Source organism: Mustelus asterias, chromosome 16 (assembly GCF_964213995.1).
Source record: "Mustelus asterias chromosome 16, sMusAst1.hap1.1, whole genome shotgun sequence".
NCBI lineage: Eukaryota > Metazoa > Chordata > Chondrichthyes > Carcharhiniformes > Triakidae > Mustelus > Mustelus asterias.
Window position 1 is genome coordinate 13026374 of NC_135816.1, and position 13386 is coordinate 13039759.

The 13386-nt window shown below is 47.6% G+C and overlaps 1 protein-coding gene across 1 annotated transcript in view; it reads right to left on the reverse strand.

Annotated features, from left to right (window-relative positions):
* The window catches only part of flt4 (fms related receptor tyrosine kinase 4), a 374492-nt gene that overhangs the window by 108928 nt on the left and 252178 nt on the right, over positions 1–13386 (reverse strand). The window contains exon 3 of the mRNA XM_078231815.1: positions 1914–2010. Coding sequence (XP_078087941.1) covers positions 1914–2010 — 97 coding nt within the window. The remainder of the gene's footprint in view (positions 1–1913; positions 2011–13386) is intronic.

A 13386-nucleotide genomic window follows, 5' to 3' on the forward strand; every position in this document is an offset into this window, starting at 1 on the left:
ATCTCCCTCACAGGCATACTTAAAATATGCCATGGTGAGAAGGGAAGCATGCTGCGGTGTCCCAGACTGATATTTATCCCCCAGCTAACATCACCAGAAAGGTGAGGTGGTGGCGTAAAGGTATTGTCATTGGACTAGTAATCAATGAGACCCTAAGGACCAGGGTTCTACTGCTCTAGTAATCAATGAGACCCTAACGGGTTCTACTGGACTAGTAATCAATGAGACCCTAAGGACCGGGGTTCGAATCCCAACAAGGAAGATGGTAAAATTTGGATTCAATAAAAATCCAAGTGTCCCTCCATTCCGAATCTCTCTACATCCCTCCAGTAAGGGAATGAAGGGTTATGGTGGGAAAGTGGACTTGATTTATCATATACAATCAGTCATAATCTCATTGAATGGTGCAGCAGAATCGATGGGCTGAATGGCCTACTTCTGATCTTACGGGTCACTCCTTCCATTCTTCACTTGTATGATACCTTGATTTTGTTCCATTCAATCCCTCCTTTTTTTTAATAGGAACAAGAGTAGGCCATCCGGCCCCTCAAGTCTGCTCTCCCATTCAATAGGCCTTCACCCTCCTTCCCCCCATTGGCAGCTGAACCCCCTCTCATCCCTCTCTCCCACACACAAATTGCTGCACTCATGACCGTTTTCCCCATCAGCCCAAAGATCTCTCACTGTACTTTTGTACAACTGGTTCAAAATGTCACCTCCCTGAACCAGTCTCCTACCTCCTACTTGGTGCCTTGATGTACATCCAGCTTTGTGGCTGGAAACTATATAAATATCAGTGTTGCTGTTTGTGGCCCCCATGGGACTGGCTCACCAACCAGCCAATTAAAGACAAATGAAAAACAGAGACAGAGAGAAGAAAAACCTCACCTTCCTGAACTCGCTTCACCAACAGCTGAGTGTGAGCTGTGCATTTGGATCAAAAGTGAAGGTTGCGACTTGTTGCCGTGTGTACCTTGGCTCACTTCAATCCAGCGTTGAGAGGAATGACTAAGAAATGAATGTTTTTGATGCTCTTCGCACTGCTTAAGGCTGCCAGAAGGTCAGAAACCAGCTTCGATATATCCTGAAGCTAGCTTGTGTCAATCATGGCCAATAAATATCAGCAAGTCACTGATAAACCCAATGGAGAATGCAGCAGGGCAGGTTTAGTGGCGAGAATGTGCAAATTGCTATTGTTGGGAACGTTTGGGGTGAACAGTATTGGGAGATGCTGTACAAACACAAGAGGATTTAGCCTCACCAACATCTGTATAATTGCAGAAAGATTTCCTTATTCTTATACTCCAATTGTTTTGTAATTAAAGCTGGTGTACCATTTGCAACACAGGATCTAATTTAATATTTTTTATATAAAAGTACAGTACTTTTACTTTGAAACTTAGGTGTAGGATGAAGAATGAATGGACTGGGTTCAAAGAACAAAAATAATTACAGCACAGGAACAGGCTCTTTGGCCCTCCAAACCTACACCGACATTAAAACTCCCTACCCTTCCGGTCACCATTACCCTCTATTACCAACCTATTCATCGTATCCGCTTCCACTACCGTCCCCGGCAGCAAGTTCCAGGCACCCACCACCCTCTGTAAAAAAACTTGCCTTGTATATCTCCTTTAAACCTTGCCCCTCGCACCTTAAACCTGTGCCCCCCTAGTAATTGACTCTTCCACCCTGGGGAAAAGCTTCTGACTATCCACACTGTCCATGCCCCTCATGATCTTGTAGACTTCTATCAGGTCACCCCTCAACCTCTATCGTTCCAGCGAGAACAAACCAAGTTTCTCCAGCCTCTCCCCATAGCGAATGCCCTCCATGCCAGAGCATTCAATTCAATGGCAGCTCATCTTGAATGGCTTTCGGAGGGCAGGCTCCCTCCCACTGGCCGCACTCACCTGCAGGTGATGGTGAGAGTGTTGCTTGCGTTGATCGAGTACTCCGTTCCTGAAATGTTGAGCGTGGGCGCTGACATGGAGAATCCCTGCACCAGACCTGTGGAGAGTCAGAGATATTCCGGTCACTTCACACATTGGAGACATTTGACTCAGAGCACCACGTGACTCCTTCCTGGAGACTCAGGGCCTAAGGGAACAGCTCCTGTCCATTCAATTACTACCACATCACTCACACAAACAGAGGGTCCCACAGCAAAGAAGGTGGCTATTCAGCCCATTGCATCTGTGTTAGCTCTTATAAAGAGCTGCATAATTAATCCCAATCCCCTTCTTTTTTCCACCACACTGCCAGTTTTCAAGGATTTATCCAATTTCCTGTTGAAAGTTACTCTTGAATCTGCTTCCACCGCCCTTTCAGGCTTTCTTTGCTAACGAATTGAAATCTTGTGCCCTCTGGGTCATCAACCCTCCTGCCACTGGAAACGCTTTCTCCCTGTTGGCTCTGTCAAAACCCGATAGAATTTTAAATATCTCCATCGAATGTCCCTCTGTCACCTTTGCCCCAGAGAGAATCAATTCCAACCTCCCTCGTCTCAGCAGTTGCTTTTATGTGAGATAGCAAATCATGGAACTATCCTCCAATCTGGTGGATCGGATTCAATGCTCACACTGTGATCCTTCCCACCTTATTGTTAACACACCGAGGGGGGCATTCGGTCCATCGTGTCTCTACTGGCTCTCCGAATAAGCAATTCATTTAGTTTCAATTTCCTGCCCTCTCCCCGCAATCCTGCACATCCTGCTTTTCAGATAACAGTCTCATTCTCTTTCTGATGCTTCAGTTGAGCCTGCCTCCACCAAACTCTCAGGCTGTGCAGCCCAGAACTTAACTACCCACCGCATTGAAAAGTTTTTTTTCTCATAATCCTTGCTCATGCTCCTTTGTCAATTAGTTTAAATCTGTGCCCTCCAGTTCTGATTTGATTTGATTTGATTTATTATTGTCACATGTATTAACATACAATCCTGGTACCAGACAGATCAGGCAAAAGCAGGACAGGGAGCAAGGGAAGTCCAGATTAAACTGCATTTATTTCAATGCAAGAGGCCTGACGGGCACTGGGCACGTTCCCCAGCCAGAAGGCAGAAGGCCAAAGGCTGCCCCCAGCGCTGCATCTTGGAATTCATTTCAATCATTTAGACAGCCGCTCTGCCTCAAGCAATGAATCCAAGATGGCGCTGGAGCGAGGCGACTTCTTGCAAGCTGTGCCCAGCATACCTTCCAATTACACCCTAGCTATGACTGTAACACTACATTTGTTTCCTTCTCTATGAACGGTATGCTTTGTCTGTATAGCGCGCAAGAAACAATACTTTTCACCGTACGTTAATACATGTGACAATAATAAATCAAATCAAATCAAATGGTAGGACTCTCAGATAAGCCCCCGAGAGAGAAGGGAAGACGGCGGGACAGCAGATGCCCTTGGGGGAGGGGTGAAGGCAGAATGCGGCAAAACATTTTGGCTCCAGATGGCTTAGAATCATAGAATCCCTACAGTGCAGAAAGAGGCCATTCGGCCCATCGAGTCTGCGCCGACCACAATCCCACTTAGGCCTTATCCCTGTAACCCCACATATTTACCCTGCTAATCCCTCTAACCTACGCATCCCAGGGCACTAAGTGGGCAATTTAACATGGCCAATGCACCAAACCTGCATATCTTTGGATTGTGGGCAGAAACTGGAGGACCTGGAGGAAACCCAAGCAGACACGGCTTCATGTTGGGCAGCATGGTGGCACAGTTGTTAGCACTGCTGCCGCACAGCAGCCAGGGACCTGGGTTCAATTCCCAGCTTGGGTCACTGCCTGTTGCAGAGTCTGCACATTCTCCCCGTGTCTGCGTGGGTTTTCTCCGGGTGCTCCAGTTTCCTCCCACAGTCCGAAAGACATGTTGGTTAGGTGCATTGACCATGCTAAATTCTCCCTCAGTGTATCCAAACAGGCGCCGGACAAGGGGATTGTCACAGTAACTTCATCGCAGTGTTAATGTAAGCCTACTTGTGACAATAAGAAATAAACTTTAAGCTTGAAATCAACTTTTAAAAGCACAGTAGCACTTCATCACACAAAAAGAGTGTAGCGATCTGGAACTCCCTCTCACAGAAAACTGTTCAGGCTGGGAAATCAACTGAGAATTTCAAAGCTGAGATTAATAGATTCCTGTTGGGCGAGGGGGAATTAGGCTCACTGACCCAAGCTGGGTAAACAGAGTCAAAATGCAGATCAGCCACGGTCGAACTGAAAGGCAGGACTGACTTGAGGGGCTGAATGGCCTCCCTCCTGTTGGTGTGAAGGGGAGGAGATTAGTTGGAGAAAGCGAGTGAAGATAGTGAGTTGCGGGATGAGTGGGATTGACTACAGAGTGGTGAAGGCGGCATTCAGCTGCTTCGATTCATCGGTCAGAACACTGAATACAGGAGTTGGGACGTCTTGTTGAAGTTGTACAAGACATTGGTAAGGCCACACTTGGAATACTGTGTACAGTTCTGGTCACCCTATTATGGAAAGGATATTATTAAACTAGAAAGAGTGCAGAAAGGAGTTACCAGGATGCTACCGGGACTTGATGGTTTGAGTTATAAGGAGAGGCTGGATAGACTGGGACTTTTTTCCCCTGGAACGTAGAAGGCTGAGGGGTGATCTTATAGAGGTCTATAAAATAACGAGGGACATAGATCAGCTAGATAGTCAATATCTTTTCCCAAAGGAGTCTAAAACTAGAGGGCATAGATTTAAGGTGAGAGGGGAGAGATACAAAAGGGTCCAGAGAGGCAATTTTTTCACAGAGGGTGGTGAGTGTCTGGAACAAGCTGCCAGATGTAGTAGTAAAGGCGGGTACACTTTTGTCTTTTAAAAAGCATTTAGACAGTTACATGGGTAAGATGGGTATTGAGGGATTTGGGCCAAACGCGGGCAATTGGGACTAGCTTAGGGGTTAAGGGGATTTTCACAGTAACTTCATTGCAGTGTGAATGTAAGCCTGCAAGTGACTAATAAATAAATAGAAAAGGGCAGCATGGAGAAGTTGGGCTGAAGGGCCTGTTTCCATGCCGTAAACCTCTATGACCTCTGAACCAGGATGGACGGCCTGGATCTAACAGCTAGTCGTACAAGTTCAGACAAACACATCTTGAACCTTGTGGCTTTGAGAGGAGTTGAGGACAGAGATCTCGCCCGCAGGCTCAGTGTCTGCAACGCAAATCGGAACCTTTCCAATCACAAGTCTTCCAAACACGAGATTCATTTTTACAGCCTCAGCTGCCGCACATTCACATTGGCAAACAAATGAACTCACCTCCCAACAAGAAAGTATTTTCACAAATCTCAGTAAACTGTGCCAAAGGCTGTTTGTGAAATAATTGTTCCCAGATAATGACTGCAATCCTGTTGAATGCTTCCCCTGCTCCCCATTTCTATTCAAACGCCATGTGTGGGTGTAAGAAGTGCCAGATGTTTAAAATGGGTCCACGTTAAACAGTTTGGTCTCACGGGTCCATAGGTTCAGCACTCGGAGTCAATGCAACAGCTTACTTTGGAGATGATCACCTCTTGGCTTTGTCCTCTCCCCTCTGTGGCTCCTCCAAGGGTCTGTCCTTGGCCTCTCACACAGGATCCAACAGGCCATTCTTCAGACACAAACCCAAACAGTGCATTCTATGGGGCTATTCACGGCCAACACTTCCGGTGCCGCACTGTCAGAGGGTCAGTAGTGAGGGAGTGCTGCACTGTCAGAGGGTCAGTACTGAGGGAGTGCCGCACTGTCAGAGGGTCAGTACTGAGGGAGTGCTGCACTGTCAGAGGGTCAGTGCTGAGGGAGTGCCGCACTGTCAGAGGGTCAGTATTGAGGGAGTGCCGCACTGTCAGAGGGTCAGTACTGTGGGAATGCTGTACTGTCAGAGGGTCAGTATTGAGGGAGTGCCGCACTGTCAGAGGGTCAGTACTGTGGGAATGCTGTACTGTCAGAGGGTCAGTATTGAGGGAGTGCTGCACTGTCAGAGGGTCAGTACTGAGGGAGTTCTGCACTGTCAGAGGGTCAGTATTGAGGGAGTGCTGCACTGTCAGAGGGTCAGTACTGAGGGAGTGCTGCACTGTCAGAGGGTCAGTACTGAGGGAGTTCTGCACTGTCAGAGGGTCAGTATTGAGGGAGTTCTGCACTGTCAGAGGGTCAGTATTGAGGGAGTGCCGCACTGTCAGAGGGTCAGTACTGAGGGGGTGCTGCACCGTCAGAGGGGCAGTAGTGAGGGAGTGCTGCATTGTCAGAGGGTCAGTACTGAGGGAGTTCTGCACACCTCTCTGTGTTTGCAATATTACAGCAGTGATTACACTTTAGAATGCACTCCTTCAGCTATCAGGTGTTTTGTAATGTGCCGGGGTTGTGAAAGGTGCTATGGAAACGCAGATATTTCTTTCACTTTCAGCAAAGGTGTAGATGTCGCTGGTTCTGTGAAGTCAGTGCCTTGTGGACACAACCCACACAACCTCCAAAATTAAAAAACAGGATACTGGAGATGCTGTTTGAAAATTCACACACGGTGGGTGGGGTTCCTGTTTTCCTGCATGTTTACAGAATCTCGAACAGTAAATAATCCGGCCCCGTCTGGGCTGCCCGAGGACATCGAGTACTCCTCAACACAGCACAGTGCATGGTAACAACAAGCTGTCAAACACCTCCCATTGTTGCTCGATCAGTGAGTGGCATTGCTCCTGATGCTGAAATATAAACTGTGTCGGATTTATGGAGCGGAAACTGGCCCATCACTCGCCTCCTCTCACCCCCCTTCACCTCACCCTCTCAGTACCCCCTTTCACTCCGGCCCCCCCTCATACATTTATCGAGATTCCTGTTAAATGCATCGTGGCCATTCAGCTGCTCCCTGTGGGGGTGAGTTCTATAATCTCACCACTCCTGTAAAGATCGGTTATGTGTGCTTGCAGAGTGAGCTTTTGGAACAGCGACAGAATTCCTGCCTCTGAGTCAGAGGTTAAGGGTTTGAGGCTTGTATCATACAGCCTCAGCCAATGACGGTGGTTTTGGACCTGTACCCCAGTGAGACTCAGTACAGGGGGTCCCCAGGGAGTGTGTCAGTATTTACAGGGGGGCCCCCAGGGAGTGTGTCAGTATTTACAGGAGGTCCATGGGGAGTGTGTCAGTATTTACAGGAGGTTCCCGGGGAGTGTGTCAGTATTTACAGGAGGTCCCTGGGGAGTGTATCAGTATTTACAGGAAGTCCCTGGGGAGTGTGTCAGTATTTACAGGAGGTCCCTGGGGAGTGTATCAGTATTTACAGGAAGTCCTTGGGGAGTGTGTCAGTACTTACAAGGGGTCCCGGGGAGTGTGTTGATATCTATAGGGGGTCCATGGGGAGTGTGTCAGTTTTACAGGGGGTCCTTGGGGAGTGTGTCAGTATTTACAGGGGGTCATTGGGGAGTGTGTCAGTATTTACAGGGGGTCATTGGGGAGTGTGTCAGTATTTACAGGGGGTCCCCGGGGAGTGTGGCAGTATTTACAGGGGGCCCTGGGGAGTGTGTCAGTATTTACAGGGGGTCGTTGGGGAGTGTGTCAGTGTTTACAGGGGGTTCCCGGGAATGTGTCAGTATTGACAGGGGGTCCCTGGGGAATGTGTCAGTATTTACAGGGGGTCCTTTGAGAGTGTGATAGGATTTACAGGGAATCTTTGTTAGATATTTATAGACCACTATAGGTTTCAGCTGGATTTCGGTGTTCGATTCTCGATCACACAATACGGAGGATGTGAAGATTGCAGAGAGAGGGATCGACCAAAGTGGAGCTTCAATTCTATGAGAAACTGGGTTATTCTCCCGTGGTGTGAGAAGGTTCAGAGGAAACTTGCAGAGACACCTTGAGGCTATTTTCATAGCTGAATGGATGGGGAGAAACTGCTTTCTGTGCTCAGAGAATTGATAACTTAAAGAGACGGCCAAAAAAACCCTCAGGGCAAATGAGGGAAAATGTTCTGTAAACACAGTGAGTTGTTATAATGAGCAATGCATTGCCTGGAAGCTGGTTTAGTAACAGGCTGGATTGTTTGGGCTATCTCCTCTCCCACCCCTCCCCCAGCCCCCCATCTAAAACGTCGGGGGATGTTGGGTGGGGGAAGCCTACTCAGGATTCTGATGGCGATCCAAAAGCAGTTTAACACTGAGAGCGGTGTTAATCGCTTTAAGGCATGACCTCTGCCCCTTTCTCGACAGGAATTCCCACCTTAGAGAATGGTTGGTCAATTGGATTGTCCCGCTGCTCTGTAGACCTGGCAGTGACGGCCAGGAGTGGTGCCCAATGTTGGGACCATGGGCAGTCCCACTTTGGCAAGGAGGCCCGGGTAAATCTGGAGCCAGAGGTCTCAATGGGTGCGGAGGGGGTGGGGGAGAGGGGGGGGGGGTGCGTTGTGGCACAGTGCTCCAAACGTAGTCCAATCACAGTTCTATCCAAATTTAACATAGCGCGCTGGATATTCCAGCATGTCCTGCCGGTGAGATCTTCCAGCCCCGCTGATGGTGACTCCCCATTGCGGGTTCCCAGGCAACACAGCCGGCAAACAACACAAAATGCCGGAGAGATTGGCAGAACGGGAAGGTCCCGCCTCTGGCCAATGGTGGGCCACGCCCACTGCCGGAAGAAGTCTCACAACACCAGGTTTAAGTCCAACAGGTTTATTTGGAATCAGGAGCTTTCGGAGCGCTGCTCCTGCATCCAAAAGCTCGTGATTCCAAATAAACCTGTTGGACTTTAACCTGGTGTTGTGAGGCTTCTTACTGTGTCCCACCCCAGTCCAACGCTGCCATCTCCACCGCATGGGAACACACCCTGCGAGGGGGAGATGGAAATTCTCCCCCAATATCGTTGCTTTGCGATCCCTTTACAATTGAATCTCAGTACTGTGTTTGCACAATTCACTGTTTCATAAAATATTCAATTAGATATTTTTAAAACAAATCTAGAGCAAATAAACTCAAGTATATCCACAAAAACACACACAGCTCAAAGGTACATACAACATTTAGCTCAGTTGGATGGACAGCTGGTTTGTGATGGAAAGCAACACCAACAGAGTGGGTTCAATTCCCATACCGGCTGAGGTCATTTATGAAGGACTTCTCAACCTTGCCCCACACCTGAGGTGTGGTGACCCTCAGGTTAAATCACCACTAGTCATAGCCTATAGTCATCTGGGACTATAGTGACTTTACTCTTATGTACAACGTATCCCTTCCAGTGAGAAACAAAACTGTTAAATGTGTCGAACCTTTGAATAAAGTTTATTTATTTGTCACAAGTAAGGCTTACATTAACACTGCAATGAAGTTACTGTGAAATTCCCCCAGTCGCCACACTCCGGCGCCTGTTCAAGTCAATGCACCCTAACCAGCACGTCTTTCAGACTGTGGGAGGAAACCGGAGCACCCGGAGGAAACCCACGCAGACACGAGGAGAATGTGCAAACTCCACACAGACAGTGACCCGAGCCGGGAATCAAACCCGGGTCCCTGGTGCTGTGAGGCAGCAGTGCTAACCACTGTGCCACCGCGCCGCCTGACACCACCACCTGAGTGAGGTGTTATTTGATGGGAAAACCGAGAGTAACATGTAGCGCTGATGGATGGGGAGACCTATTGGGTTTAACTATTAACTCTAATCTTCCAACTCAAACTCCGATGAGGAACATTGAATCCGGCATTTTCACAAACAGAAGTTAGCGAGGATTCGGCTTTTAAGTGAAGAGTTTCTGAGTCTCCCACCTGGGAAGGGGGTATCCCACCGTCCGACTCTGGGCAGCATGTGGCTGTCGATACGCTGTCGATGGACGGCTTGTCTGAGAGGGGAGGACACAGAAAGTCACTGACTTCAGTGAGGAACGCAGTAAGAGTTTTAACAACACCAGGTTAAAGTCCAACAGGTTTATTTGGTAGCGAATGCCATTAGCTTTTGGAGCGCTGCTCCTTCGTCAGATGGAGTGGAAATCTGCTCTCAAACAGGGCACAGAGACACAAAAATCAAGTTACAGAATACTGATTAGAATGCGAATCTCTACAGCCAGCCAGATCTTAAAGATACAGACAATGTGAGTGGAGGGGGCATTAAGCACAGGTTAAAGAAATGTGTATTGTCTCCAGACAGGACAGCCAGTGAGATTCTGCAAGTCCAGGAGGCAAGCTGTGGGGGGTATCAGTAACCCCCACAGCTTGCCTCCTGGATCACATTATCAGTAACCCCCACAGCTTGCCTCCTGGACTTGCAGAATCTCACTGGTTGTCCTGTCTGGAGACAATACACATTTCTTTAACCTGTGCTTAATGCTCCCTCCACTCACATTGTCTGTATCTTTAAGACTTGGTTGGTTGTAGGGATTCGCATTCTAATCAGCATTCTGTAACTTGATTTTTGTGTCTCTGTGCCCTGTTTGAGAGCAGATTTCCACTCCATCTGACGAAGGAGCAGCGCTCCGAAAGCTTATGGCATTTGCACCAAATAAACCTGTTGGACTTTAACCTGATGTTGTTAAAACTCTTCCTGTGTCCAATGCCGGCATCTCCACTTCAGTGAGGAAGTCAGAGGGATGAAATGCCAAACCAATCTCGAGACGACAAAGCAAATTGGTGGGATAATTCTAAACTTGGCAGAACATACTAAATATCTCACACTTAATGAGGGAAAGAAATGGCCCAGATCCCTTCGGTCTAATGACACAGTCACAGATGATCCAACACCACAAATTGGGCTTGGAATTTTAAACAAGTGAGTCATCTGAAACTAGCAGTCCCTGCACTGTTAACATTTCCATCGGTTTACAGAAGCTTCAGAAATCTGACACGAAGGATGAGTGAAGATGATCTTTAATATTCAACCTCCTTCAGTCCTGTCACCTCTCCATCTTCTCTCTAATTTTCCAACATGTCTGTGTCATAGAGACATCTAGTATAGAAAAGGCTCTTCAGCCCATCGAATCTGTAATGACAACAACTACCACTAAAGGTGCGCTAATCCCATTTTCCTGTACTTGTCCCATATCCTTGAATAGTATGATGTTTCAAATGCTCATCTAAATATTTTTTAAAGGTTGTAAGGTTTCCACTACCTTCCCAGGCCTTAAGACCATAAGATATAGGAGCAGAATTAGGCCATTCAGCCCATTGAGTCTGCTCCGCCAATCAATCATGGCTGATATGATTCTCATCTCCATTCTCCTGCCTTCTCCCCGTAACACTTGATCCCCTTATTGATCAAGGACCTATCTATCTCTGTCTTCCTCTGTCAGGCAGTGCATTCCAGATTCCCACCACCCTCTGAGTGAAAAAGGTTTCTCTCAAATCCCCTCTGAATCTCCTGCCCCTCACCCTAAAACTGTGCCCCTTCGTGATTGACCCCTCAACCAAGGGGAACAGCTGCTCCCTACTCACCCTGTCCATACCCCTCATAATCTTATCCACCTCAATCATGTCCCCCCTCAGCCTTCTCTGCTCTGAAGAAAACAATCCAAGCCCTATCCAGTCTCTCCTTATAGCTCAAATGCTCCGTCCCAGGCAACATCCTGGTGAATCTCCTCTGTAACCCCTCCAGTGCAATCACATCCTTCCCATAGTGAGGTGACCAGAACTGCTCACAGTCCTCCTGCTGCGTCCTAACCAATGTTCTGTACAACTCCAACATAGCCTCCTTGCTCTTATACTCTATACCATGATTGATGAAAGCAAGTATTCCATATGCCTTTTTAACTGTCTTATTCACGTGCTCTGCCTCCTTCAGGAATCTGTGAATAATGACCCCAAGATCTCTCTGTTACTCTGAGCTTCCCAGTGTCCTGCCATTCATTAAATACTCCCTCGTCTTGTTTCTTCTTCCAAAGTGCATCACCTTGCACTTATCAGGGTTAAACGCCACCTGCCACTGCTCTGCCCATCTACATATATTCCTGTCATTTATGACCGTCTCCTTCACTATTTACCACGTCTGCTAACTTGCTTAGCATTCCCCCCCACATTTTCATCTATATAATTCATGTCTGTTTGTGATTTATATAAATGATCTGGAAGAAGGTGTAACTGGGGTGATCAGTAAGTTTGCGGACGACACAAAATTGGCAGGACTTGCAGATAGTGAGGAGCATTGTCAGAAGCTACAGAAGGATATAGATAGGCTGGAAATTTGGGCAAAGAAATGGCAGATGGAGTTCAATCCTGATAAATGCGAAGTGATGCATTTTCGTAGAAATAATGTAGGGAGGAGCTATACGATAAATGGCAGAACCATAAAGGGTGTAGATACGCTGAGGGACCTGGGTGTGCAAGTCCACAGATCCTTGAAGGTGACGTCACAGGTGGAGAAGGTGGTGAAGAAGGCATATGGCATGCTTGCCTTTATAGGACGGGGCATAGAGTATAAAAGTTGGGGTCTGATGTTGCAGATGTATAGAACGTTGGTTCGGCCGCATCTGGAATACTGCTTCCAGTTCTGGTCGCCACACTACCAGAAGGACGTGGAGGCTTTGGAGAGAGTGCAGAGGAGGTTTACCAGGATGTTACCTGGTATGGAGGGGCTTAGTTATGAGGAGAGATTGGGTAAACTGGGGTTGTTCTCCCTGGAAAGACGGAGGATGAGGGGAGACTTAATAGAGGTGTATAAAATTATGAAAGGCATAGATAGGGTGAACGGTGGGAAGCTTTTCCCCAGGTCGGTGGTGACGTTCACGAGGGGTCATAGGTTCAAGGTGAAGGGGGGGAGGTTTAACACAGATATCAGACGGACATATTTTACACAGAGGGTGGTGGGGGCCTGGAATGCGCTGCCGGGCAAGGTGGTGGAGGCGGACACACTAGGAACATTTAAGACTTATCTAGACAGCCATATGAACGGAGTGGGAATGGAGGGATACAAAAGAATGGTCTAGTTTGGACCAGGGAGCGGCGCGGGCTTGGAGGGCCGAAGGGCCTGTTCCTGTGCTGTATTGTTCTTTGTTCTTGTCTATAACAAACCATAAGTGTCCCAGTAATGAACCTTGTGGTTCACCGCTGGACACTGGCATCCAGTCACTCAAACAGCCTTCTACCATTACCCTTTGTGTCCTATTACAAAGCCAGTTTCTGTTCCATCTCACCAGGTTTCCCTGAATTCAACCTTCTCAATCAGTCTCCCATGTGGGACCTTGTCAAAACCTTTGCTAAAATCCATATAAACTTTCCTCATGCACACGCTTGATCACATTTTTGAAAAATTCTAACAAATTTGTTAGGCATGACCTCCCTCTAACAAATCCATGCTGACTATCCCTAATTAACCCATGCCTTTCCAAGTGAATATTAATTCTCTCCTTCAGAATTTTCTCCAATAGTTTCCCGACCACTGATGTGAGACTCACCGGTCTGTAATTTCCTGGTTCATCACTACCAACTTTT